The sequence below is a fragment of the Vicugna pacos genome, chromosome 26 (genome assembly GCF_048564905.1).
Source record: "Vicugna pacos chromosome 26, VicPac4, whole genome shotgun sequence".
In the NCBI taxonomy this organism is placed as follows: Eukaryota; Metazoa; Chordata; class Mammalia; order Artiodactyla; family Camelidae; genus Vicugna; species Vicugna pacos.
In genome coordinates this window covers 13,011,107-13,037,334 of record NC_133012.1, presented here as the reverse complement: position 1 = coordinate 13,037,334, position 26,228 = coordinate 13,011,107, and the positions used below count along the sequence as shown (strand labels likewise).

At 37.0% G+C, this 26,228-nt stretch overlaps 1 protein-coding gene across 11 annotated transcripts in view; it reads left to right on the top strand.

The window, feature by feature from the left end:
- The window catches only part of DLC1 (DLC1 Rho GTPase activating protein), a 355,265-nt gene that overhangs the window by 150,802 nt on the left and 178,235 nt on the right, over positions 1 to 26,228 (top strand). For 9 of the 11 annotated variants that reach the window (XM_072950355.1, XM_072950354.1, XM_072950356.1 and 6 more), the window contains one exon: positions 14,128 to 14,161. In XM_072950355.1, the coding sequence (XP_072806456.1) occupies positions 14,128 to 14,161 (34 nt within the window). Of the gene's footprint in view, positions 1 to 14,127; positions 14,296 to 16,166; positions 16,203 to 26,228 lie in introns of those variants that run through there. The other 2 variants (XM_072950363.1, XM_072950362.1) reach the window with 2 other exon arrangements.

Here is a 26,228-nt window from a genome sequence, read left to right as displayed (position 1 = left end):
GAAATTATTGTCCCAGAACATGTTCAAATGTTTGAGAAGTGTTGTTGAAGTGTTGTGCAATTTAAGACTGTTGGAAGCAAGAAAAATGTTTTTTCTGTGTATCATATTATCCCTGCTCACCATTCGTGAAATGATCCAACAGTGTCCTCAAGGGACTGCCTCTGGTTCAAAAGCCAAGAGCTCATTAGCCTCATTGTTACTTCCTTTCCAAGCTTTCAGGGCTCTCACCAAACTAGACAAGCAAAAACCCAAGATTGACCAACTTCTGAGATTTCTCTTTTCTTGTTGTTTGTTGTTGCCTCATTTTTTGTGTAAAATAATTGCCATAAGTTACAGGGTTCAGAAACCTTGTTATGATTCTCATTCCCAGTTGTGTCTGTTTAATGTGTAGTTCATTTACATGCCTGTGTAATTTCTAGGAAAGCAAAACTTTTTTTTAGCACTTAGTGTTTAAACAAATCAATCACTTGAATTATCTTTTACAAATAGTCGTTACATAACATCGCCAAAGTATCATTAAATGACTATATGATACTCTAATAATTGCCTTAAAATGTATATATTTACATACATACATCCTACGCACACCAACATAACTTTTGATACTCATCAAGGAAAGCACAATTATAATTGCATTTTGGTTACTTTAAATTCCGAATTTTCAAATTTAGTAAAGATTCTAGAAATGCTTCATGTGCAGTAAGATTCTAATCTGGAAAAAAAAAATCTTCCGTTTTTCATTTCATAAGTAAAAGTACATGGTTTGAATCTGGTTTGGAAGCCAAGGGCTTACTCATATTAACACAGAAAAAAGAAAGAAGGAAGCTATATACTACTCATAAATTTAGAGCTTACTTTAAAGTCACTTTTAAGGAATTGCCCTAGAGACATGTCTCCTACATATTCCTTAATAATATGAGCCACTAAAAATCTTCCGTTTCCTTTTGAAGATACTTCTAGAGAGTTTCCTTATGAACACATTTGAGAGAGAACAGCAACAACAATAAAAATTTAGAACAACATGGCCAGATGTAAGACTTTCTGATGTAAGACTCAAAAAAAATCGAATCTGATTTGTCAGACCCTGTAGTCTGTGTTCTCAAGTAGCAAGCTGTCCCTCCTGTGCTCAGTGGCACCTGCTGACAGGCTCTAATTAAGCCACAGAATTGGTTGCATTGAGATACATTAACAGTTTCACATGATTCATACGCCAGCTTGCTGGATTGACTTACACTAACACTGCATTAAAGTATCTTTTCATATTTTCAAAGCCCTGAGATATGCTTATAATCAGAAAAATACCTATTTTCAAAAGTGATACCACCAATGAGTGAAATGCTTATTGGATGCCTCGTAGGATTATTGTAAAGATTAAGTTTTATACGCACACACACACACACACACACACACAAATACTTAATACCAATAAGGCATTCACTTTGCTGCATTACCTTATCTCTGTGTATCTCAAGATGGTATGAACACTGTTCGTCTGACTCTGTATGCTCACATCTTTGTTGAAAAGTCTAAGTTCCTTAATGGTAGAACTAAGTTTTTATTATGCTGTATATAATTCTTATTTTGGCCTAAAGTGTGCAGGGGAGCTCAATAAATATAAATGAATAAATGATGACCATCAACCCAAGCAGAATACTTAACTGTAAAGAATGATGAAAAAGAAAAATAATGAAGAATAGAGATCAGCTGTTCTACCTGATTCTCTTAGGTCTGCCACACAACTTAAAATAACAATGAATAATCTCACACAGTTTTTGTGGGTCAAAAATTCAGAAGCAGCTTAGTTGGTGGTGCTGGCTCAGCATCTGTCCTGAGGTTGCTGTCAAGATTTCTGAAGGTGTGACTAGGTCTGTAGAATCTGTTTCTAGTATGCCTCACTTACATGGTTGTTGGCAGGAGGCTTTGGTTCCTTGCCATATGAACCACATAGGGGGACTTAAGCATCCTCATGGTATGGAAACTAGCTTATCCCAGAATAAGTCATACAAAGAGAACGCAAGGGGAAAGCTGCAGTACCTTGTATAGCATCATGTCAGAAGCCACACTTGGCCATGCCCTATTAGAGAAGGAAATGAGTCTCCACCTTTTAAAGGGAGGAGGGTCAGAAACTTGTGGACATATATTAAAACCATCACAGTAAACTCTGTGGGTAATGCCATCTCTAAGCAGTAAAGAAATATTACTTCCTAGAACTCATATGGTTTCAGTTTGGCTACATTTTTTTATTTGTTTTTTTGGGGGGTTTTTTGCTGACAGACTTTTCCAGTAGAAACTCTGACATTTCAGCACAAATTAAGAATTATTTAAAATTTAGAATTTTAAAGATATGCTAAAACTTTATAACTAAAAAACTGTAATCTAAAATCTTTAATTTTCTTAAGGCTACAGGACTAGATCTGAGTTCTCTGAATACCCAGTTTAAATCCCTTGGGGGTTAATTATATGGTAGAATGTCAGAGCTCTGTGAATTCCAAAGCAGTGATCTAAATTCAGTGTAATAGTTTGTGTCCAACAAAGTAAGAGAGTTTTATAGGGGGTAAAAATAGATTAAAAATACTACAGTCCTTGCCTAAGTAGAACAAAAAGCTTCCAATCATTTAACTGTAACAACTAAGACTGTATGATATGTTTATTTTAACAACTGACATATGGTGGTCTTTCAAAGCCAAAATTATCGAGTATTGAACAGCAGTGGGTACCAGTTAAAACAGCCAATAGATATTACCTTAAATGTTTTGATTAACAAAGTACAGCATTTAATAAAGCAATTGTGATTAATTTTACTCTGAATTTTGCCCATAGTAAAATAAAATTTACTGTAGTTCTTGAGAAAAATACATGTTCAAAACCCCAATGCCAATAAAGCATTTGAATAGGAATATTTTTCAGGCCAACTTCAATAAATCTAGGTTCTCAGAATGGAGACTATATGGAAAAGTACTGTTTGTTATTTGAATTTTGACCGAAATAGTGAAGAAAACAGTTGTGGGAATTAAAAGTAGGGCTACCAGAGAATGTAGCACATTTACTGAATTCCTATAAAAGACACTTAAAAATAGGTCACCTCTTTCATCTGGACCATTATGAGAATCATTATTAGGAGAGCCTGCAAATAACCAATTTTAAAAGTATATTTGTTTCTTATTTTTTAAATGATAGAAATTTTAGAAACCTCTCCAGTTTTCTTGAGATTTGGGTAAATTATCCTCCTGACTCAAGGCTAGTGTAATGGTAACTTCCTATAGAAAAGACAGTGCCTAATAGGAAAGAGGAAAAGGCCTCGTTACAGACGGAACATACTCTATGTTACCCGAATGCCCTCACTTTGGAATCACTTTACAGTCTCTAGTTTCTTTATTGACTCTTTCCCTGAACCTAAATAGTCAAAAGATGCATTGTTCTTTCCTAGTACTAGATTTTGTATTTTAAGTAATTGGGATGATATCAGTTGCGTGGGCTTGGGATTCTGCTGTATTGCAGTCTTTAAAAGACATTGCTTTCATATTTTTATTTTAAAACATGCTACCAAATACGTTCCTTTATTCAATACAGAAAGTAGGTCATTGGATGAAATTACACCCAATACAAGGGCTAGAGTCACCCCAACAAGACCTTAAGGTCTCAAAGAGAAGAACTGATAAGACACATTTTTAATCCATTTCATGGGTAACAGAAGTCACAATGAGGCCAAATATTCCAAGTGGAGATCAGGAAGAAGTTTTCGATAATAAAGCAGCATACCCCCTTGAGAATAGAAATAATTTGACCTAGTGCCTATTTGGTCATTTAAAACCCAAATCAGTTTTTTGTCAACCTTAATAATTAGTCACAAAATTGAGCAATGTTTGGGGGAGGATCCTGAAACGAGTGGGTTGGGGAAAGCAGACAATAATGGAGCGGTGTTGAGGGCATGATGTTTTGAAAGCATTCTTTGCCATGGGGAAAAAATGGGATCTCAATTAGATTGCAGCTGTTCTCTAGGGTCACACACATCTATTCCATGCTTCCTACATTACTTTTACTTTGGTGGGTTGTTTTTTATTTTGTTGATGTGCTCGTATAAACATTTTTATAAACTAAACAGCCAGTAAACTGATTAATTTTGACCTTAATGAAAGGTATACCCATTCTAAGTATAAATCAGCCCTTTGGCATCCCTGCTGATTGAAAAAAAAACTCCAGGTCTGTAAAAAGTAGCTCCATTTGAAGTGCTCCTTGTCAGTGCCTGGCTTTGGAGTGAACCTCACTCAGTTGTGATTCTTTGGAAGAGAGGCATTACACAAGGCTAAAGTGCAAAGTGTTCAACTGTCTCATGAAAGTGTATAAACATTTTCTAGTGTGGTCATAAAATTGGTTTCTCCTTTTACTCTAGTAAGCGTACTCTTAGCCAGTAATGTCTGATTGTGAAGGAAGAGGGAAGAAGTAGCCAGCCCAGGACTGACATGGAGAAGAGGAAAATGTGCCAGGGCTGATTCTGTGTTAATATCCCCTGCCCCTTTCAAATGAGACACACCCACCCATTTAAGCATCTCAAGGATGATGAGGGTTCACTTACTCCTTTAAGCCCACATTCCAATTTGATTTTTTTTCCCAATAATTAAAAGCAATACCAATATCTTTGGTTTCTAACTTCCTTTTTTTTTTCTATTGCTATCTATAGTAGAAGATATTTACAGAAAAAGGAATATGTCAGTCCAGAGAAGCTGTATAGAATAGAGGTTAAGAACACAGATTAATCTGGGCTAAAATCCTGGTTTTAATTCTTGTCTTGACCATTTACAAATGGGAACACCTTGGGCAAGTAAGTCACCTTGTCTTTATGTGACATGATTTCCTCATATGTAAATTATGAGTTAATGTGTGCCAAGTGTTTAGAAAAGTGCGTGCCATGGAGTAGGTACTGGGTAAGTGCCTTTCTTACTGTGTGTTGCTCATTCCCCACGTCACTGAAGCATTTTGACATCACTCTGTCTAGCTAGTCACAAAATGCTGAGCCCACTGGTAACTACTGTAACGTGACTCTCTCATGACCCACTTATCTCTCTGCCCATCCTCTCTCAGTCTCTTTCCATTCTCCTTAACTTCTGCCTGCCCTTGTAAACGCAGGCTCCTTAATGGTCCAGATTCAAGTATCTCCCCTCTATACTCTCTCTCCCTGCTTGGTCCCACCTAGTGCCTTTAATCCAGGCCTCCCCACCCTGCTTTGCTTCTCCTCTGCCACTGTACACAGCCCTGGAAAGATGCAAGCACCAGTGCCTTAGGGATACTGATCAAAGGAGTGCCACACGTGGTCTTTTCATCCTTGTCTTTTCTCCTAGAACTCTAAATTATTGCCTTCTCTCACCATCTCCTATCTTCTACTCAGCCTTTGATAAATATTTGTTGAAAGCATATTTAGTAAAACATTTAGTTAATGATAAAGTCAAAATTTTATCTAACTTCTAAAGTTATATATAAATTTCAGTTAACCATGCTGTGTCTACAGAGTATTTACTCTTATGGCCAATGTGCAAAATACATTTAACAAGCTTTCTATAGAAAATTAGTATTGAAGCAATTCAATCAGGGCATTAACAATTTCATACTTGCTAATTATCCATCTATGTTTAGAAACAAAAATGTGGCTAATTGTTAATATTATTACCTAATCTTATATCATATCTTAAAATCTCCCACATCCTCTCCCAGTATACTACTCTCCCCAAATCTTGTTTCCTGTACTCAATCATTCTAATCTTGTCACCATTAGCATAAGTTGAAAATGTGTCGGTATCACAAATTTCATCTTACCAAAGGCTCAGAATTTACTGACCCATTTTGAAATGCAGTTTTCTGGGATTAAGATAGACATTAAAGATATGTCAGTGGTTCTTAAGACTTTTTCACTTATTACAATCTATGCCCTGCACAATGCCCCACACAGAGGGGTAGGCAGGAAGAAAAACAGAACTTTTATGCACATTCTCAAAGAAAGAAAGGAATAGAGGTGTACCAATTCAGAACAGAAGGAACCCTTAAACTAGGATTATATGGGAAGGTTTAATTACAAAGGGGCTGTTTACAAAGTTCTAAGGGAGGAGAAACATATGGTTAGTGCCATAATCAGGGGGCTTAGTACTGAGCCGTGACCACTCCAAAGAGAATTAAAAAGTTAACAGAATGTAGAGAGAAGAAGTCTGCAAAGTCAGCAGCTTAAGACCTTGAGTGAAAGGACATAACCAGTTCAAGACAACTATGCCATGTAAGATCCAGGGGAACAGATACTCCTTCCCCCTGTGAAGGGGTTCTAGAACCACTTTCCATTGTGGGAGAGGATTTCCTCCACACCACCAAGTAATTCTCCAGACACTGCGTGGGTGTCCTGCCATTCAGCTCTATTCTGACACTATCCACCTGGAGATGGCATCAGATCCCACGAGCTAAGAGCTCAGTCACCCAGACTGCCCCCCTCCCTCCCCACTTCAGATGCCAGTTGCAGGCCTAGGTTATCGCCTGTGCTTCAAACCAACCAGCTATAGATCAGAGGTTCCAAAAACCCACTCCTTGGGTTGGATTAAGTTGATAGAGCGGCTTACAGAACTCAGAGAAACATTTTACTTACTAGACTACTGGTTTGTTATGAAAGGATATAACTCAGAAACAGCCTGATGGAAGAGATGCAAAGGGCATGGTATGAGGAAAGGACAGGGAACTTCTGTGCCCTCTCTGAGTCATCGGTCTCCCCAAATCTCCACGTGTTCATCAACCCAGAAGCTCTCTCAACCACGTCCTTTTGAGTTTTTATGGAGGTTCATTACATAGGCATGATTGATTAAATCATTAACCACTAGCAATTGAACTTAGTACCCAGCCCCTCTCCCCTCCCGGGAGTTTGGTTGGCTTCACTGGCAGCCTACCCCCATCCTTCGGTAAGGCCAAAAGGTCACCTCATTTACATAACAAAAGACACCTTTATCACTCTTCTACCTTAGGAACTCCAGGAACAGGATGGAGAAATATAAATACATGACAGTATCACAGCCTTATATCCCCTGCTGGGACCCCCATAGGCCCAGCCTACATGGAAGCAAAGGGCATGGGATGCCGTTGATAGAATCCATGCAAAGTGTTCCCATACAAATTATCATCCAAACTGGGACATTTCTGACAGTTAAAGGAGTTGTTAGAATTAATTGTAATTACTGTAAAAAAAAAAAAGAAAAGAAAAGGAACATGCCATCCAACAATTACATAACTTGTAGATTTTTATACCTGTTTAGTGAATGATGAGAACCACTTTAGCAGGAAAGGCCCTACTACTCTGAACATTCTATGGCAGAACTGCCCACTTCTGCTTCCCCACCCATTTCACGTGTGCATATTTCATACACACCTAGCCCACATTTCCCTCCTACCCCATCAGATTCTATGCATCCTGCAGGCTGCAGGAGGCACCAGAGCGCAACTGGCTGGTCCATCAAGGATGGGTAGGGCGGCAATGTCTGAGACTTCTGTGGCCACCTGAAATCAGGAGATCACTGACCCAAGCCACTTGCGTCTGAGTGCACTTTGTTAAACCCGTGAGCAACCTGTGTGCCGTTCTTGAAAGGGAGGCATTTGTTAGATTATATCTAAAAAGGGTCAGGAAAGAGGCTGCTTACGTCTACTCATCTCTCAGATATAACTGTATATTAAAGTAAGAACGCTGTTCTCTGCACATGCATCTCACACACTACTAGTCAGGATTGTAGAAACCAGAAAGGCAACCCCGTCCTGACTTGTATTAATACAATTATTCTATCTGTAATTTTGTGTCATCAAAAAATGAACATTCCAAAACTAAACATACTCTTAAAATACAGTCTAGCCATTGCACTCTTTAGTATTTTCCCAGTGGAGCTGAAAGTTTATGTTCACACAAAAACTTGCACACAGATATTTATAGGAGCTTTATTCATAATTAATTGTCCAAGCCTGGAACAACCAAGATGTCCTTCAGTAGGTAAATGGATTAAAAAAACTGATACACTCACACAGTGGAATATTATTTAGTTCTAAGAAGAAATGAGCTATCAAGCCCTGGAAAGACATGTAGCAACCTTTAAACGCATGTTACTAAGTGAAACAAGCTAATCTGAAAAGGCTATATCCCGTGTGATTCCAACTATAGGACAGTCTTGAAAGGCAAAACTACGGGGACAGTAAAAAGATCAGTGGCTACCAGAGGTTAGGAGGAGATAAGGATGAATAGTCAGAGCACAAGAGGATTTTTAGGTGGGGAGGGTATAGCTTAAGCGGTAGAGCGGATGCTTAGCATACAGCAAGGTCCTGAGTTCAATCCCCAGTACCTCCTCCTAAAAAAAAATAAGTAAGCCTAATAAACTCCCCCTAAAAATAAATAAATAAAATAACAATAAAGCAAAAAAGAATTTTTTTAAGAAACAATAACCCAAAAAAAGGATTTTTAGAGCAATTAAACTGTTCTGCATGATACCATAATGGTAGGTACATATCTTATACATTAGTAAAAATGCGCAGAGTAGACCATGCCAAGAGTGAACCCAAATATAAACTATAGACTTAGAGTGCCAATAATGAAACAATGTAGGTCCATCAGTTGTGACAAAAGTATCACTCTGACTGGTGAGGCTATGTATGTGTCAGGGCAGAGGATTTAGGGGAAAACGTACTTTCCTCTCAGTTTTGTTGTGAACCTGAAACTGCTCTAAAAATAAAATCTGTATTTTCAATGAAAGAACAATGATTGTCAAAGCTAGAGACTTTGTAAAGCAAAATAGATGATATCAGGTTGCCAATCAGTCACAGATTTTCAATGAACTTCTTTGTTCAGATGAAAGCAAACAGAAGTCATTGACTAGTTAACAATATCACAGTCTGGAAAGATTTCAAAAGAGTCTTTGAATAGAGATGGAAACAAACCCATTTCCCAGTGTAGCTCCTTTTCTTTAATGTTGTCTTTCATGTCTTCCCCAAAAATGTGAGTCCCCCACCTCTTCCTGTTGTGCCCACAACAGGCTCTTGTGCTCTCATCTGAGACCGAGGCTCTTCCACCACTGAGGGACGTTTTCCTGCAGTTGCTAAGGATGTAACTACCCATTTTGAAATTTCTCTGTAAAATATTTTTGTGGGAATAAAAGCAAATGTTTTTAAGGGAAAGGAATAATTTACTCTGTAATAGTCACTGATTTCTTCCCATTTTTAAAAAGGTAAATAGGGGAAATTCCTATAGAACAAAACAGAGTATTTCAGATGGTTCTGTGTGAGCCTCTCTAATATTTAAAAACATGCAAAGCAAGCACTACCTATAAAATGAGAAAGCACAAGATAAGTGGTAGCGCTTTGTCACTTCATGGAAAGTACAAGTCAAACCTTTCAGCCTATCATAGCTGTCTGTTGTTGGAAGGGATTGACTTTCAAAGGGCCTTCTTAATGGTAGTATTTTATCATCCTGATTCCAAAAGACTAATAAGGAAATAATTTATACAGATAATATATTAAATACATCTATTAACATATATGTAAAACAATTTACATGACATCACATATTAATAAAAATAACATATTAAAGTGGAAAAATCTTACTCCATTTTCACCTGAAATCATCACAGTGAAATTGGAACAGTTAGAATATTTCAGTCATCATTGTGCTAAAATGGATTCAGATATGACATCCATTACTTATGTTACCGTTTATGTTAGCAGCTTCTGTGTAGTTGGTGTAAATTCCTAAAAGGTATCCAGCTGAGGTCCTTCTGCAAGTGCAGAAAGCCATTGTAGCAACAGACCAAATGAATCAACATATGTCTACAACATTTCCGCAGGGCACGTCAAAATCAGCATTTCCCCAACCACGTTTCATGTCCAAAAACATAAACAGACATACACACAGCCTAACCTCCCACACACAGCTTTAAAAGACCTCGTTAAGAGAAAGCAAATTGTTTCCTCCTCTTTTACGAAAAAGCTTTCTCTTTAATGGTTTCTTAAAAATTCACTTGTAAAACACCTTAACAACTCAGCATAAATGAAACTCTTTGCATGTGGAGAGCTGTTGGAGGGTCAGTAGAGCCATAGAACAGTTGTTAGCCTATCATTTGCATATCACAGAGAAGAATAACAAAAGACCATGAATAATTCTTTTCTCTCATTTGGAAGTTATTAGTAGACTTCCTTTGTTCCATTAAGAAATGGGAGAAGAAAATATGAAGTTACAGCGAACCCATATGGCCAGCAGGAAAATCCTATTTAATTGCTTTATTGCCAGAAATGTTAAATCACTTCCTGAGGATACAGTTCAAATGAAACACATGGCAGCTATTAACAAAAACCCCTAATGAATTCAAAAATATGCTTTTTATGGGAGCTTTCTCATAAGCAGCAGTTATGCATGTTATTTAAACTGTATATATAAACACGCACTTGGTCTTTTAATCCCACAAATGTTCGATGACACCTACTCTGTAACAAACAATACAGGCAGCTTGCATGAAATTTTTTTTTCCCAAGCCTAGGAACAAATAAAAGACTATGGAACCTCAGGACGTGGTCCCAGATCTAGCCATGCCACTTCTCAGAAGTCAAAGGCAAGAAGAATCTCCTGACCAGAACTTCCTCCCCCTGGTTTCAGTGCCTGCCCAAGAACACCATTCCACTTCCACCTGGGTTGCCCGAATACCTACCATCATCCTACTCCTGTTCATGTCACACCAGTGAGGGTGCTAATTGCTATCATTTTGCAGCCACTGCGTGGAACTCTTCTGTGTCTTTTCATGGATTGTCTTCAGTTGGATTGTGAATTCCACAAAGAAAACTTTCCTAAGGGTGTTTTTCTGTAGAATAATGTGAGGCATCTGATTAAGAATCAACAAATAGCTTTCATTAATTGCAAACCAAGTGTCAGAATTGTTTTTTAATGTAATGCCTTTCATCCCTGGGAAATTTCACAACTCTAATCAGTGTATTCATCAACCATTTTTCTAAAGAGACAACTCTCCCTCAAATTCAAAGATAAATCCACTGAGGGATATCCAGCTGTTATTACTACATGGTTTTACTTTAAAAGAGAAGTTGCATACATTAAACTTAGACATTCCTTTCTCCATGTTATAATAGGGCCATTGCAGTTATTTAATGGAAGTGAACTTTGGTAGCTTAAAGAATCATGCAGAAGAACATGCAGCGAGATTTTAAAGTAAATGGCATTGTCTACATGACATATTGGCTTAGACCACATGGAGGCTAAAATATTTTTGTTTGATAGGGCAACTCATTGATTAACATCTTTATTAAATATTTACTTATATATACTTGGTTACACACTTAATAATCAAATTAAAATATCACTGGTCAACTTGTAATTTGGGCTAAGACATTCAATTTGTCTTAAAAGCCTTAGCTGTAAGAAGAGAGAGCTAGCTTAGATGATTTCTAAATGCCTCATATAGTTTCTCCTGCACAAGTATTTTGTGATCTAAGTCAACATCTGCTCATGGGACCTCTCCAAACCTTTCTCTTCTTTCATTTCAAAATATTCCAGTTAGTATTTTGAAATTAGCATTAGTGACCTCAGAGGTCAATGTGCCAAGGGTTGTGTCCTGGCTTCCATTCCATTACCGTGACCTCGAAAAGTTACTCTACTTTTTAAGACTTCATGGAGTTATTCTAAGGACTGAGTGAGTTTATGCAAGTAAAAGCTTTAAAGTGTACCTTGTACATAACGGAGTACCTTGTGTTAGCCATTTGTACACTAAGGAATTTTCTCCCTGAACATCCTTTAATTACTGTCACCAGCCTTTACAATCTTGTCAATGAAAGGATTTCTGTGTTGTTTTGTTGTTTGTTTATTTGCTTGTCACAAAAGAGAAAACTCAGTTTTAAAGTCCTAATCTCCAGACTAGGGGCAAATCTAGGGGCTAGGCTTAAAATACAATATATAGTATGGATTTCCTTCCATTTTTAAATTCTTTCCCAAAAAAGACACATAAAAAGTAATCAAACATCACCAAAACTGTAGCATAGCTTTCTTGTCAGGTGTAGAATCATAATTCGTTCTTGAAGCAAAGGAAAAATCAGATGACCATCTTAAACTAAAGGGGGCTAAGGAAGATGCTTGAAGCCTATGCAGTCAGTCCCTCTGATGCCCTGGTCCCTGGGCATAGTCCTCCACCCTGCCAGTTAGTAACTTGATGTTCTTGTCATTTCTGCATCTTTGTCAGGATGCAGAGTCAGCGTTCACACCCAGAGAACAAAAAGTGAATAACTAAATGTAAATAGAGATTAAGTCAAAATATGCTTTCACTGTAGATCAATCTTGCCAAAACAAAACCCCTTCTATTTTTTTATCCATAAAAAGATTGTTTCCCTTATTTGAAAAATCGCATCAATCTCCAAATCCTATAAATTCCAAAGGTAAGGCCCTCAACAATAATCAATATCTCACAAAGATATGAGTGTCTTGATATTTGATATTTCCTTAGGCTGACCTACAGCAGAGGTGCAAGTGAGCCTTCTGCTGCCACTCACACACACACACACACACACACACACACACACACACTTGCAACAAAACTAATTACCCATTTGAGCCTGCTTTTCTTACTTCAACTCAGAGAACTGTGTTCCCTAAGGAGAGGGAGAGAGACATCACTTGTAGACGTCTTGTGTGGTCAGTGTTTGTGGAGTAGAAGGCATCAAATCCCAGTGGGCCAGACAGATTTATAAACGGCCTCCAATAAAAGTTAATACCCCCATGCCAACTGTATTTTATATATGAGTCATAAATTAAAGTCATATACTATGTAAGTCATAGTCATTATGCTATACCTGAGGTGAGTCTCCAAAATAGGACAAAGAAATTGAACTACAAAACTTCAACTCAAATTCAAAAGTATTTTTAGTCTCATTTATTGCCAATATCTTTTAAGGATAAAATGAGTCTGTCGTAGAGAAGAAAACAGTTACGTGATTGATTTACAATTATCATATCTCGATCTAGTAACTTTACCAATGGTTCCACAATTCTCTCTTTTTTTTTCCTTTTCAGCTTTATTGAGGTATAATTGACAAAATTGTAAGACATTTAAAGTATACACTGTAGTGATTTGATATATGTATACACTGTGAAGGGATTCCCCTTTTAGTTAATTAATACATTGATCACTTCACATATTTATCTTTTTTGATGAAAACATTTAAGTTCTACTTTCTTAACAGATATCAATTATATAATACCAACTGTAATCACTGTGCTTCATATTACATCCTCAGATCTTATTCATCATATAGCTGAAAGTTTATACCCTTTTACTAATCCCTCCCTATTTCCTCCACCCCCTAGCCCCTGGCAACCACTATTCCACTCTTTCATACTATCAGTTTCACACTTTTTTTTTAGAATCCACATATAAAAAATACCATGCAGTATTTGTGTTTCTTTGTCTGGCTTATTTCACTTAATGTAATCCCATCAAAGTCCATGTTATTGCAAATGGTACAGTTGCCTTCTTATACACACACACATACATGCACACAAAGCTACATCTTCTTTATCCATTCATCCATTAATGGACGCTTAGACTGTTACTGTATCTTGGCCATTGTGAATAATGTTTCATTGAATATGGGAGTGCAGATACCTCTTTGATATCCTCTTTTCACTTTCTTTGGATATGCACCCAGAAGTGAGATTGCTGGATCATATATAGTGGTTCTATTGTTAACTTTTTGAGAAACCTCCATACTGTTTTCCGTAGTAGCTGCACCAATTTACATTCCCATCAACAGTGCATGAGGGTTTCCTTTTCTCCTCATCCTTGCCTATGATGTTATCTCTTGTCTTTTTTATAATAATCATCTAACAGATGTGAGGTGATGTCTCACTGTGGTTTTGATTTTCATTTCCCTGATAATTAATGATGTTGAGCACTTTTTCATGCACCTGTTGGCCATTTGTATTCCTTCTTTGGAAAAAAATGCCTATTCAGTTCCTCCTCTCTCATATTTCTATTATCAGGTTCTATTTAATTTTGGCTTCATTTTATTTCTAATAATGTTATTTGATGTTTCCTTCTAGTAATACCACAATTTTGTGGCTTTTATTTTCTTTTTCAGGCTATTCCAGGTGTTTCGGAGAAGGAAAAGGCTGGTAAGTTGACACTGGTTGTATTTTCACTTCTATTTTAGAATAAAATTCCATCTTCATATAAACATTTCATTAAGTACCTAAAATGTATACACCTCATCAGTCTCTGGGTAAATGTTATTGTTGAATTTCTAAAACATAAGTTTTGCTCAAAATGTAAAAAAAAAATGTTTTCTAACACAGCATTGCATCTTGTTAGAATAAGATGTGAACTTCTTATAGCCTTGATTGTAACTGCAACTACAGTTTGTCTTCCTGAGGAAAAGAGTTAGACGTTGTTCAGTGTACTGAGGAATGGTCTTTGGAGATGTGTCTTTAATACAGCTGGTCCTCCGTATCTGTGGGTTCTGAATTCAGAGACTCAACCAACCATGGATCGAAAATATTAAAAAAACCTCTCCAAATTCCAGAAGGCTCCAAAAGGCAAAACTTGAATTTGCCACAAAGGCAACTATATATTTAGCATTTACTTTTTATTAGGTATATAAGCAGTCTAGACATGGATTCAAAGTATACAGGACAATGTGTGTAGACTGTATGCAAGGACTGGGCCATTTTATATAAGAGACTTGAGTATCCATGAATTTTGGTATCTGCCAAGGAGTCCTGGAAATAATGCCCTGTGAATACTGAGGGACGACTGTAATTATCAAGACTTTAAAAAAATCTTAATAGCTTGTTTAGTAGTCCTAGGAAAGATGTACTTGTTTAAGGCTGACACTATACTATCAAAGATATAATTATGAAGCAATATGAATAGTTAGAGAAAAAATTATAGTACTTTTTATGCTCTGTGCTATGATTATAACTCTTTAACAATATTATAGGAAATGGATAAGAGCTAATGAGAAATACTGACATACCAAAAATTAGACTTGGATTGAGAATTATATGCTTTTTAAAAATCTTTTGATCTTCCTCAATATTGTCTTATGTTTTCTGTGTAATAATAATCATCTTTTTAAAAAACAGATTGAAGGTGCTTTACTAAACTTGAAGCACATCACATAGCTTTTAGACGTGTGATTTTTAAGAGCCGTAGTGAAAGTTAATAGTGTGATCTAAAAGATGTCATAACTTCAAGTGCCTTAACGCTAAAGCATTATTTTGTGTGATAGGATTTTTATACAGGGGATGTTCTCTTTAAAGTTCAGTGATCTGATTTTTGCTGCCAGATAGTTTTCATAGCTTATGTTCCGTGAGCTAAAGTTTTCTGTTTAGATTGTGTTTTGCTTCTGCTCTCTAATATGTTGAAAGGTAATACTCTTTAGAATAAAAAGAAAATATTGAATTGGCATCATGCGTCAGTTCAAAAGAAAAACTACTCAGTTTATCAATGCAGTTGTATTACACAGATTAACAGTGTATACTAAACGAATTCAAATTACAGTTCCAGATCTCTAATACCTTCAATCATAGATGTATTAGCTATCTCTTTAGGACAAGAAGTAAATGGTTGAGAGATCATTTGCATCACAAAGAAAAAGAAATTTAGCCAAAGTTGTGCTCTATCTTGGGTTGTGACAATCTCTGTAATTCACAAGATTAGCTGCAATTTAAGCAAAATATATAATAGAGCAAAGTTGTCATCTTATTTCAGAAAATCAGCAAATTCTTTTATACCCCAAAGAGAAAATTAGGATGCGAATTCTTGGTCTGTGGGGAAGAGGGAGGAGGGATGGAAATGCCATTGCTTGAGGGACTGGAAGGGCAGGCTTATCTTCTCCCTCAGGCACTAAAATGATGTCAGTGTGATAGGAACAAGCACTTAGGTTTGTCAAGCTCCTCTTAGAGATATTTCCATTAAAACAAAGAGCTAATTAAACAGAGAGCATAGTTATAATGCAACCACCACTTTTATCATAATCTTGGAAATTTTCCCCCTCAAAAACAGAAACAACATGAAATTACAAAAACATGAAATTAGTTATCTATTTAATGATCTCTCTGGGTCCATTTCTATACTACTGGGGCACAAATTTTAAAAGTTGCTAAATTTTATTCACAGAGGTTCTGCCAGATGATCTGTGAAGGTAGGCTCCACCAATTAATAAACACGCCCTAACCAGGCTCCTGGAGGCCTCATCTCTGGTGCTTAACCTAGGACGGACTGATTTGAGCAGAACCTGGCTTCTGGATGTTAAAACATTAGAATGATTGGAATTTACTCCAGAATAGATTTTGACTTAGATTTTTTGAGAATGTAGTACTTTAAGAGGAAAATATAATTTTGTTTGACAATATGAGTAATTCTTTAAAAAAATCAATGAATTTATGTGTCAAGATAAAGGCTTATGTTTGAATATTTTATTCAATTGGTAACAGATTGCCAATTCAAAAAAGAATATGATTTCTTTCAAAAAGTTTGAAAGGACCATACCAGTTTAATCAATCTAATTCTTGTATTTCCAAAATGTATTATGCTGTATTTTAAATATTTAAAACATTTTGAGTGTTTTATATACAAACGTGAATCCTTTATTCCTCTTTACGAATCTCTATTTTAAGCTCTGCTAGACAGAGGAATGGCAAGGCAGGCAGAGGACCCACTCAATCTTCTGGGGGTTAATTGAGCCTTTAAATAGGATTAAGCTTCATTCCCACCCCTAAGGCCCATCATTTTTTCTGTCTTGCTAACTGAATGTAGCGTATTGTTTCTTATTAAGAACGTCTATTTTTAATCTGTGTGACCTCTCATCCAAGCCAACTGGAACCAACTCCACCAGGCTTTATGAAGCTCTAAACAAAATCATTTTGGAACATTCCATCAATAATTCTTGAGTTGCAGTTCTGCAGTTGTCCCTTTGTGTGCTTAAGTAGCCATCTTCTCTTCTGATCCATGTTGCTATGTGAATACAGCCTCGTGGAATCATTCTGCAGCTTATCTGACATCTTAGGATGACAAAACCCTCCAAGGAGAGGCAGTTTTGAAACAACATCCCATTGGTTCATTTACTCCACAAGTGCTTATTGAACAGCAGCATATACTAGGCATCATACTAGGTTTTATTGAGGAAGCAATTATGAACAAGGCATGATCCTTGTCGGGAAGGAACTCAGACTCTAGTTCCATTGGGCTAGCATCCTCCTTTTTCTCTTCTCAATTGAAAAATTCTTAACCCAGTTTATTTAGAAAGCTTCCCAGGAAAAGAATCAAATAAAAATGATGTTTTTAAGAAATTCTGTATCAGAATGTGCATCCATAAGATCTGAAATAGATTCCAATTAATTTGTTTTTAAAACGTCAGAATTAATCACACAAGTATCAATATGCATAATTGTATCCAACACGTAATATTTTTATATAACTTCCCTTATGCCACCAGAATCTGTAAAGAGTGGGCCCAATGCCATTGCTGTATTTTCCAGCATGTCTGCTTCCTATCCGTGTGGCCTTGAACAAGTTATTTAACCTTCTCATTTTCATATTTCTAGAGTATAAATAAAGAACCTGCCACGTTCTTGTTGTAAGGCAACAATGCTTGGCACAAAGTAAGCTCTAAAAAAATGGTAGCTGTTTCTTATAATAATTAGTTGTGCTTATAATCACCCTGTGAACAAGCCACATAGAAGCTAGCTGTGTTACTGCTGCCGGTGTCTGCTCCAAGAGTTCTTAAATGCTTCCTTGGGGCACCAATTAACAGCTGAGCAGCTGTCCATGTGGAAGAAAGAGATCACTTTCTCCATGAGCCTCTGACTGAGTGAATTCAGATAGAGGTCATCATAGTATAGGCAGAGTTGACCGTATTTTTAATACCTCTTTAGAAATTCTTGGCTCTATTAAGGTGAGATTCTCTCCAGTGAACAGATAATCTTCGATTTTCACAGAAGATTAGTCCTTGAGAAATATATACCCGGAGTCCCCTTTTCCTAGGGCTCCATTATTCCCTGCATCCCTAGTCGCTGGGGCGGTTGGATCCTGTCTGCCCAGCTCCCACCCTCCCTCCCTCCCCTCCTGCACACAGCCCTGTCAACACTGCCTTCTAATCATCCCTTGTCCATTCTCCTTACCCTTGTTTTAAGCAGCCCTCCACTTGGCGGTGGATTTTTGAAACAATGTCCAGAACTGGTTTCCCTGCCTGAACCTGTCGTTATACCAGTTCACTCTCTGTGTTGTCACCTGTTATCTTTGAAAAGCTTCCCCTGATTGTATCAATCCCTACGTTAACATTTCTTTTTCCTTCTTTTTTTTTTTTTTTTTTTGCTCCCTTACTGATTATAGGATAAGATCAAACTTTCCTGCTTTACATAGCTGGCCATCCGTAATCCAGATGCGGTGTATTGTACTGAATCTGCCCATTTCACCCCTCAGATCCACCCTCCAGCCTGCTTCTCCCCAGCTCTGCGCCCAGGAGGCTGATCAGTGTGGGAAGAATCAGTGGGCTGCCCTCCTTTCTATTTTCCCTGTTCCATCAGTAAGAAGCCCCAGCAGGAGACCGAGGGTTGGGGAAATGATAGGGCTGTGAGGCTGGGTAGTTTATTGCACCGTCTGTCTCCCAAGGAGTTACTGCTGGCCCTTTCCACCCAAGTTTCCAAGTTCTGACAACCATTCTCTCCTCTTGCCTTGTGGCTTCCCTACACCTTTACAATGGTTCTGTTACTAAGCTCCCCTCAGTTTGCCCTGTGTACCATGTTTCCTGTCAGGAGTCTCACTGATATACCTGCCAGTACTTTCTCTTCTTTCTATTCCTTTGTGTTGGTTGGCTGGTTGGTTTGTCTAACTTCAGTCACAGCAGACAGCCACAGAACCCCTTCTAACTCTGGATCTTTCTACTTCTACCTAAATGGTGCAACTGCCTTTTTAAAAATAGGGATGAGAGGTAGAGAGTGATAGAGGGAGAAAGAGAGAAATGACTTATTTAGGGGAAAAAAAAGAGATACAGACCATGTTTTTCTTCATCCTAAATGAATATAGTTTCATTTAATCACATGGGGAGGAAGATACCTACTCGTATGATTTAGAGTGTGCTCTCTACTGCCTAGAAGCAGGTAAGCTAGAAAATTAGCACTGTATTTTAGTCACCAAAATGGGACTCTCTGAGCATATTTGAAAAGTAGTAATAGGGACTAATATGCAGTCTCTCTCATTCTGAAATTAAATTACAGATCATAAATTTTCTCAGGCTACATGGCAGCCTTTGGGAAGCAGACCACTATCATTAGCCAAAAATGGCATTTCTTTTTCCTTTTCTGTTTTGAAAAATCTCCTTGTTTTACTGGGTCCAACAATATCACCTCCTTAATGAATTATTTCCCAGGCAGGGTTAGTCCTAGATTTTCCTGTGCTCCTAGAAAACTATGTGTTTTCAGTTATACTCTTATCATCTTCCTTTGCTGTCTATGTTCTCTTCTCTAGGCTGTGAGCTTTTCTAGATCAAGAATATTGTCTTTGCATTCTCTGTAATTAAAACAGCTATTAGTTCATGGTGGGTGTTCTATAAAACGTGTTAACCGATAAATTATAATTACAAAGATGCTTTGACTTTGATCTTACGCATTTAGAGTTAACATGGTTCTAAAACTTTGACTTCCTCTCTCCCCAGCTCTCTCCATTACTCCCACTACCCCAACAACTGCCAAATATCTCAGCTAGGTAATTAATTAATGATGTTATTCGGGGCTCTATCCCATACGAATGTGTAAAGGGCACCATTGAGAAAGATGACTTAGAATGTGACTCTGGTTACATTCCTTGGTCATTTTTCTAAGAATGTTTGTTCTCCTGCCTCTAGGTTATTTAGTTGGCCAGAAAATGTTAAAAATCAAGATAATGAATAATTATAGCCTGAAACACTTGTGAAAGATAGCTTTCAGAAGCATATAACAGATTCATAGTCTCCCCAAACTTTGTGTTGTGGCTAGTAAGGCAGAATATAGAAATCAAACACTTCTTTGTGACGCATGTGTGAGGGAAAAAACAGGGTTTTCATAATTTCATTCCAAGCTCCTTGTAAACATACTAAATAACAAAGCCCAGACTTGGTGCCTTTTGGTATTAATTTTCTTGGCTGCTTTTGACCCCTGAGAAGGGGAATGCATATGACCAAAAAGAAAAATTGAAATGCAAAGACTTTTTCCAGTCCAATCATTTCTTTGAGTCAGAGAATTAATTACTGGTGCGATCTATTCCACTCTAAGTCACGTTCCAATATTGATAGATCCGAAGGGATTTGTTGAAAAAACAAAACTAGGACTGCTCTATTTCAGAGTTCTTCTTTGATAGACTGCCCCATTCTATGTCTTTGTTTTAGTACAGATCAGATTGATTTTAGTGCTATCTCACTCACTAGACTGTAAGTACCCTGAAAGATGGAATTTTGTTTCATTCAGCTCTGTGTTTCCAACGCCTGGCATTAAAGTAGTTGCTTTATGATCAGTAAATGAATGAATAAATGAGATATTTTTTAAAAATCAACAGATATTTTATACACACAATACTCCCAAAGCCAAATGTAAGATCTGAGCATTCTGTTGTAGGTGAAGCACTTTCTGGTGAAGTACTTTCTGTAACTGCAAAGGCCCTCAGCTGTTTCACAGAGTTGGGCAGGATCTGAAAATTGTCTTTATCAGGCCAGGCTGGCCTTTGGCCAACATTTCAAATTCTTTATTCCCTTTTATTCTTAGAAAATGAATTTCATTATTTTTTCCTGATGGCTTATAAATACTCACTTATTTCACTTTTCTTAGTATTATGGTCTCTGCTAGCCTGCTTTTTTATGCGAAAGGAATTTAGGGTATGCCCACACATAACCTCTCAGTTTTTCTGAAACCTAATGTAAACTAATCCATGAAAAGTTGGCTGTGGTTGACTGGGCTGTTGAGAGGAAACACATTAGCTTTCAGGTATCGAGGAATTCATGAAAAATATAAGTAAGCTATTCTTAACTGCCAAAGATCTTGGATTCATAGGGTATTTTTCAATACAGATAATTTTCTAAATCTGTTTCTTAATGTTCTACTGGTGTTTCATTTATTACTAAGTAGCTAAAACAAATCCACTGTATTGCCAGAACCAATTAAACGTATTTCCTTTTCTTCTCACTTATATTGCAAGCACAAATTTTTCTTTTAACAAGTTGCAATTTAAATGTTACCTTCTGCACTTGGGGTGGTTGTCCACAGGTGATGTAGTGATTCCTGTGACATATTTCTGTTCATGAATTATCTTCCATATCAGGCCGTGAGCTCCTTGAAGGCATAAACTCCACATTTCATCTTTGCCATCCCCTCACCCAGTGTAAGATCTAGCACAGAACAGATGTTCAAGAGATACTTTTAAATCAATCCATTCATTTGACGTATCAAATAACTCATGCAGACACTTAGTTTATCTCCAGCCTATCAGTGACCGTAGCTTTTCACAGTATTTGACAAGCTTCAGATTTCTTCCTCCAAAAAGTCTTATGCACATTTTGCTCCCCCACTTTATCTCTCAAAAGAATGGCTATCAGCATTGAACAGGAGGTGATGAATTGCCAATACAGGCTAATGAGGCAGTTTTTCACTTCCATGTTTTAATTGACATTGACCTTTTATCAGTAGAAAAATTCATTTGCCATTTTCAGTCTCCCTGATTTATGGAAGGGCTTCTTTTTGTCAGTTATATTTACAAAGCAATAGAACTTTCATTTAGTTTGAAAATCATATCTGATCATTTCTTAGATGCCTCCAAATATTTACCTTTATAGAGTTCTCCATGCATAGTTTGCATTCAGTTACTTTTATTAATAGCTTGAATATTTACACAAATACATACCCACAAGATAGTTGTACATTAATTCTAATTTCTTTAGAGAGGTGCATTTACTTTGGAAAGGTACATATAACAAGGTATTACTTTGACCTGTCTGAGTATGAAATGTTAGGTTTGAAATTCTAGGTTTGAAATATTAGGTATGAAATTCTGCCGGTGTGACTGTACTTTTCTTCTCTTATTGACCCTCCATTGGTTTGAAAGACTTTAATTTGTGTTTCTATAAGCAAAAGTTTGAGATCAATATCTCTTTCAAATGGACCCATATATATTTCTGTTTTAGAATTAAAATGTGATTTTGAGATATGGTTTATCTAAGCAGGGAATCCAAGACAGTTATTAGCAACCATAACAAATCATCCAATGCCCAAGAAAGGGCTGGTGCCCATATTGTGTGCAGTCTGTCCAGAATAATCTGGCCATTTCAGGAGAGTGGATCATGGGTTTAAGTAGCTACTTTGTCCTGAGACTATTACCAGGTAGAAATAATCTCACAAAATTCTACAAGTGATGTTTAAGCAAAATGGTCATCAAAAACCCTCACTTGACCACCAAATTGAGGTTTTTCTTTTTGTTTTTAAAATTTTCTAACAATTGAGTTTCCCCAGGAAGCACATTCCAGTGACTCCCAACTGCTAATGTTATAAACTGCTTCTTTTTTTCTTCCAGTTTTATTGAGATAGAATTGACATACAACACTATATAAGTTTAAGGTTTTACAGAATAATGATTTGCCTTAAATACATCATGAAATGATTACCATGATAAGTTCTGTGCATATCTATCATCTCAAAGATATAAAATAAATAGAAAAAAATTTTTTCTGGTGATGAGGATTTATTCTCGTAACAGCTTTGATATATAACATACAGGAGTGTTAATTATGCTAATCATATTGTACATTATATCCCTAGTACTTGTTTACTTTATAACTGGAAGTTTGCACCCTTTGACCACCTCCATCCAATTCCCCCTCCCCTTTAGCCCCACCCCCATCCCTGCCTTTGGTAACCCAAATTTGATCTCTTTTTCTATGAGTTGGTTGGTTGGTTGGTTTTTAAAGTGTAAGTGACCTGCAACACTATGTTAGTTCCTGGTGATAAGCTTCTTAAAATAAATGTTTAATCATTCTTTTCTATGGATTTAAGGAAACATAAATGGAGGACAATGGTACAGTTCATCACTTCTTTATTTACCTTTTTAAGTCTGTGGTCTTCTGTATACTTATCCAAATGTTTTCCCTGCTGTGCTGTGATTTCCTGAAAGGCAGATATTTTCCCTGCACCTGTGTAGTGCCAGCCTTTTACAGGGTTTTGGACTTAATGTTTGTCAAATGAATGGTTGAGTGGATAATAATATCAAACATTTACTCTATGCCTGCACTCTTGTAAGCACTTTATAGATATGAACTCATTTAATCCTCTAGCAACCATATAAGGAAGGTGTAATTTTTTCCACGTTATGGAGATGACGAACCTAAGACTCAGAAAGGTTTCCTAAAATAACCAAAGTCACGCTATGGCCAAGGCAAGATTCAGAGCAAGCAACACAGGCTAGAATGCATGCTCTTAACCACTATGCTGTATGTAGTGGTTAAGTGCCAAGACTCCTCAGGCTGATGAACAAATTTTTCCTTTATCAGACCTTACCCTTCCTTTCCAACCTTATCTCCCATCCTCCCCTAACAGGCACCTTCCGCTGTAACCATGGTAGCAACCTCATTTGCTCCTGAATTTGCTTCTGCATAACTTGACCTTTGTTCTTCCTGCTTCCCTTCCAGAAATTAACTCCCCCATTCCCCAAGGTCTTATTTGGGTTCCACCTTCACCATGAAGTCTTCTGTGACAACTCCTGCTCATATTAAGTTCATACTTTTTGAAATGATACTTCTACAGCATATATAGTCTATACCTGTCATTTTCATTCGTAATCATATGTGGCTTGTCATTGTCCATTGAGAGTTTCATCTCAGCCTTGCCTCCCAACAGTCTTGTAAGCATCCTTTTAAAAAGCACTTGGCACTGTGCTGTGCAGATAAAAGGGGGGTATTGAATTAATAGACTTTATTTTTTAGAGCAGTTTTAGATTCACAGAAAAACTGAGTGGAAAGTACGGTTCAAATTATATGACATTCTTTTAAAGGCAAAACTGTGGACAAGATAAAAAGATCAGAGGTTGTCAGGGATTGGGGAAGGGAGGCATGAATCAATGGCGCACAGAGGATATTTAGGGAGGGAAACTACTCTGTGTGATGCTTTAATGGTACAGCATATAGGCTTTTTGGGTTGGCTTCTTTCACTTACAAATATGTACTTAAGGTTCCTCCATGCCTTTTCATGACTTGATAGCATGTTTCTTTTTAGTGCTGAATTATATTGCATTGTTTGGATATACCACAATTAAAGGAGCTATCTAATACATTTTTAATGTGAAAAAATTTTAAACTCATTGATCATAAAATATATTACACACACCACTTATGTTAGCTTTCATCCTTTCTTCTTTAGGCAAAAGTAACTGCTCTTAGCCACTGATTTGATTACTTCATTTCTTCTGTTTGAAATTTCTTCCAGTTTTCAAAAGGAAAATACTACTACTAAATATATTATCAACAGCTGTTATTTATTGTGTATCTTCAATGCAGTCTCTGAGAAGTGACACTTCCTCTACCTTATCTTTCATACACACCAATAAAAATATGACCAAAATTAGTAAAACTGCAACAATTCATATAGTTTATATGATCTACATATTGCTGTCTTTATGCCTTTGCTCCTAAAGTTTACTGTCCCCCAAATACTCCTTATTTTTTTCTCCACATCACACACTTCCTTCAAGGACTCATTTAGTGCCACTTTTTGTGCAAAGCCTCCTCAATTGCTCCACTCTTTGATGAGCTATTTGTTTGAATCAGACAGATTTCATGCTCATCTTATATTCTACCCTTGAAAGGAGCAGCCTGTGTGCACTGTGACCACCCCCACTCTCCATCCTAATCCATGGCCAGAGTCAATTGGACTGGGGTCAGGCAGGTGGGGTGAGGGGCACATGTGACTCAAGGCCAGAGAATACATTGAGTAACCAGTGGACAATCTCTTTCTCTCCTCCTCCTTCTCCTCCTCCTCATCCTTCTCCTTCTCACTCCCTCTCCCTTCTTCTCCCTCTTCCTCTCATTCAAATTATGAGCCAGAGACTCAATCAACTTGTAACAGATGCTTTGGCTGAAAGTTCACATTAGCTGTTAGGTAGAGTCACAGAGGAAACTATTCTGCAAAGAGTAGCAGGATAATGGGGCAAATGAGCCAAGGAAAAAAAAGAAAAGTTAGAGACAATGCAAACTAGAGAAAGAGATAGAAAAAGTAGCCACTTCTATCCCAGATGACTCCCAAGGTGTCAGCTTACAACTCTCAGAAGGTCCCCACCCCACATCTGCAGGATAACTCCATATCCTCACATCTCAGGCTCTTAGTTGGACCTAACATGAATGAGTTCCTTCCGCTCAGATGATTAGCCATCCTTCTCCAAATTTCTATTGAATACAATTAATATCAAAAATAGTCTATCACTTAATTTTACCTGACGTCTTGCATTATTTTCTGCTTCATACATGTGTGTGTGTGTGTATATATGTATATGTGTGTGTGTGTGTGTGTGTGTGTATATATATATATGTATGTATATGTATATAGTATATGTAGCTTCCAAAATATGTTATAAGCAGCCACAATGAGGAACCATGGCATATTGATCTGCTGTTTGGTTTGTTTTATTCTAAAAGACCTCGCAAGAAGTACATATATAGTGTATGTTCAATAAAATTGTATTTTTTTACAGTTACACTGCCTTTTTAGGCTACAGAACTGTAATTACCTAGCAGCCCATAGAACACATCACACCTCTTTCAGCCCTACTCAGCCACATCAGTACCATCATATCTCGTATTTATGAGACTTGTGGATTGATTATTTTCCCCTTGACCAAATAAACTATCTCCTTTTAAGATCACTTAACTTCATCCTGACCATGCCATTCAGTTTTTAATTTGCATTGTAATTTGTTTGAGTCAGTTCCTGTTCCCTCAGCAATTTCATATTTTCCTTAGACTGTATTCACATTTCCTCATTCCTCTAAGTATAGTCAGTAAGATATTAAATAATAAGAGCTAAGAGTGTAAAACTGCAAGAGGGAGGAATATAAACAAACCCTTAGGAAGTGAGATAGTTGATACATTTTAAAAAATAAAATACCTTTAAAGGGAAAAAAACTGAATTCTACTAGATTTAACTTGTATTTTATGACTTGGTATTTCTTTATTTA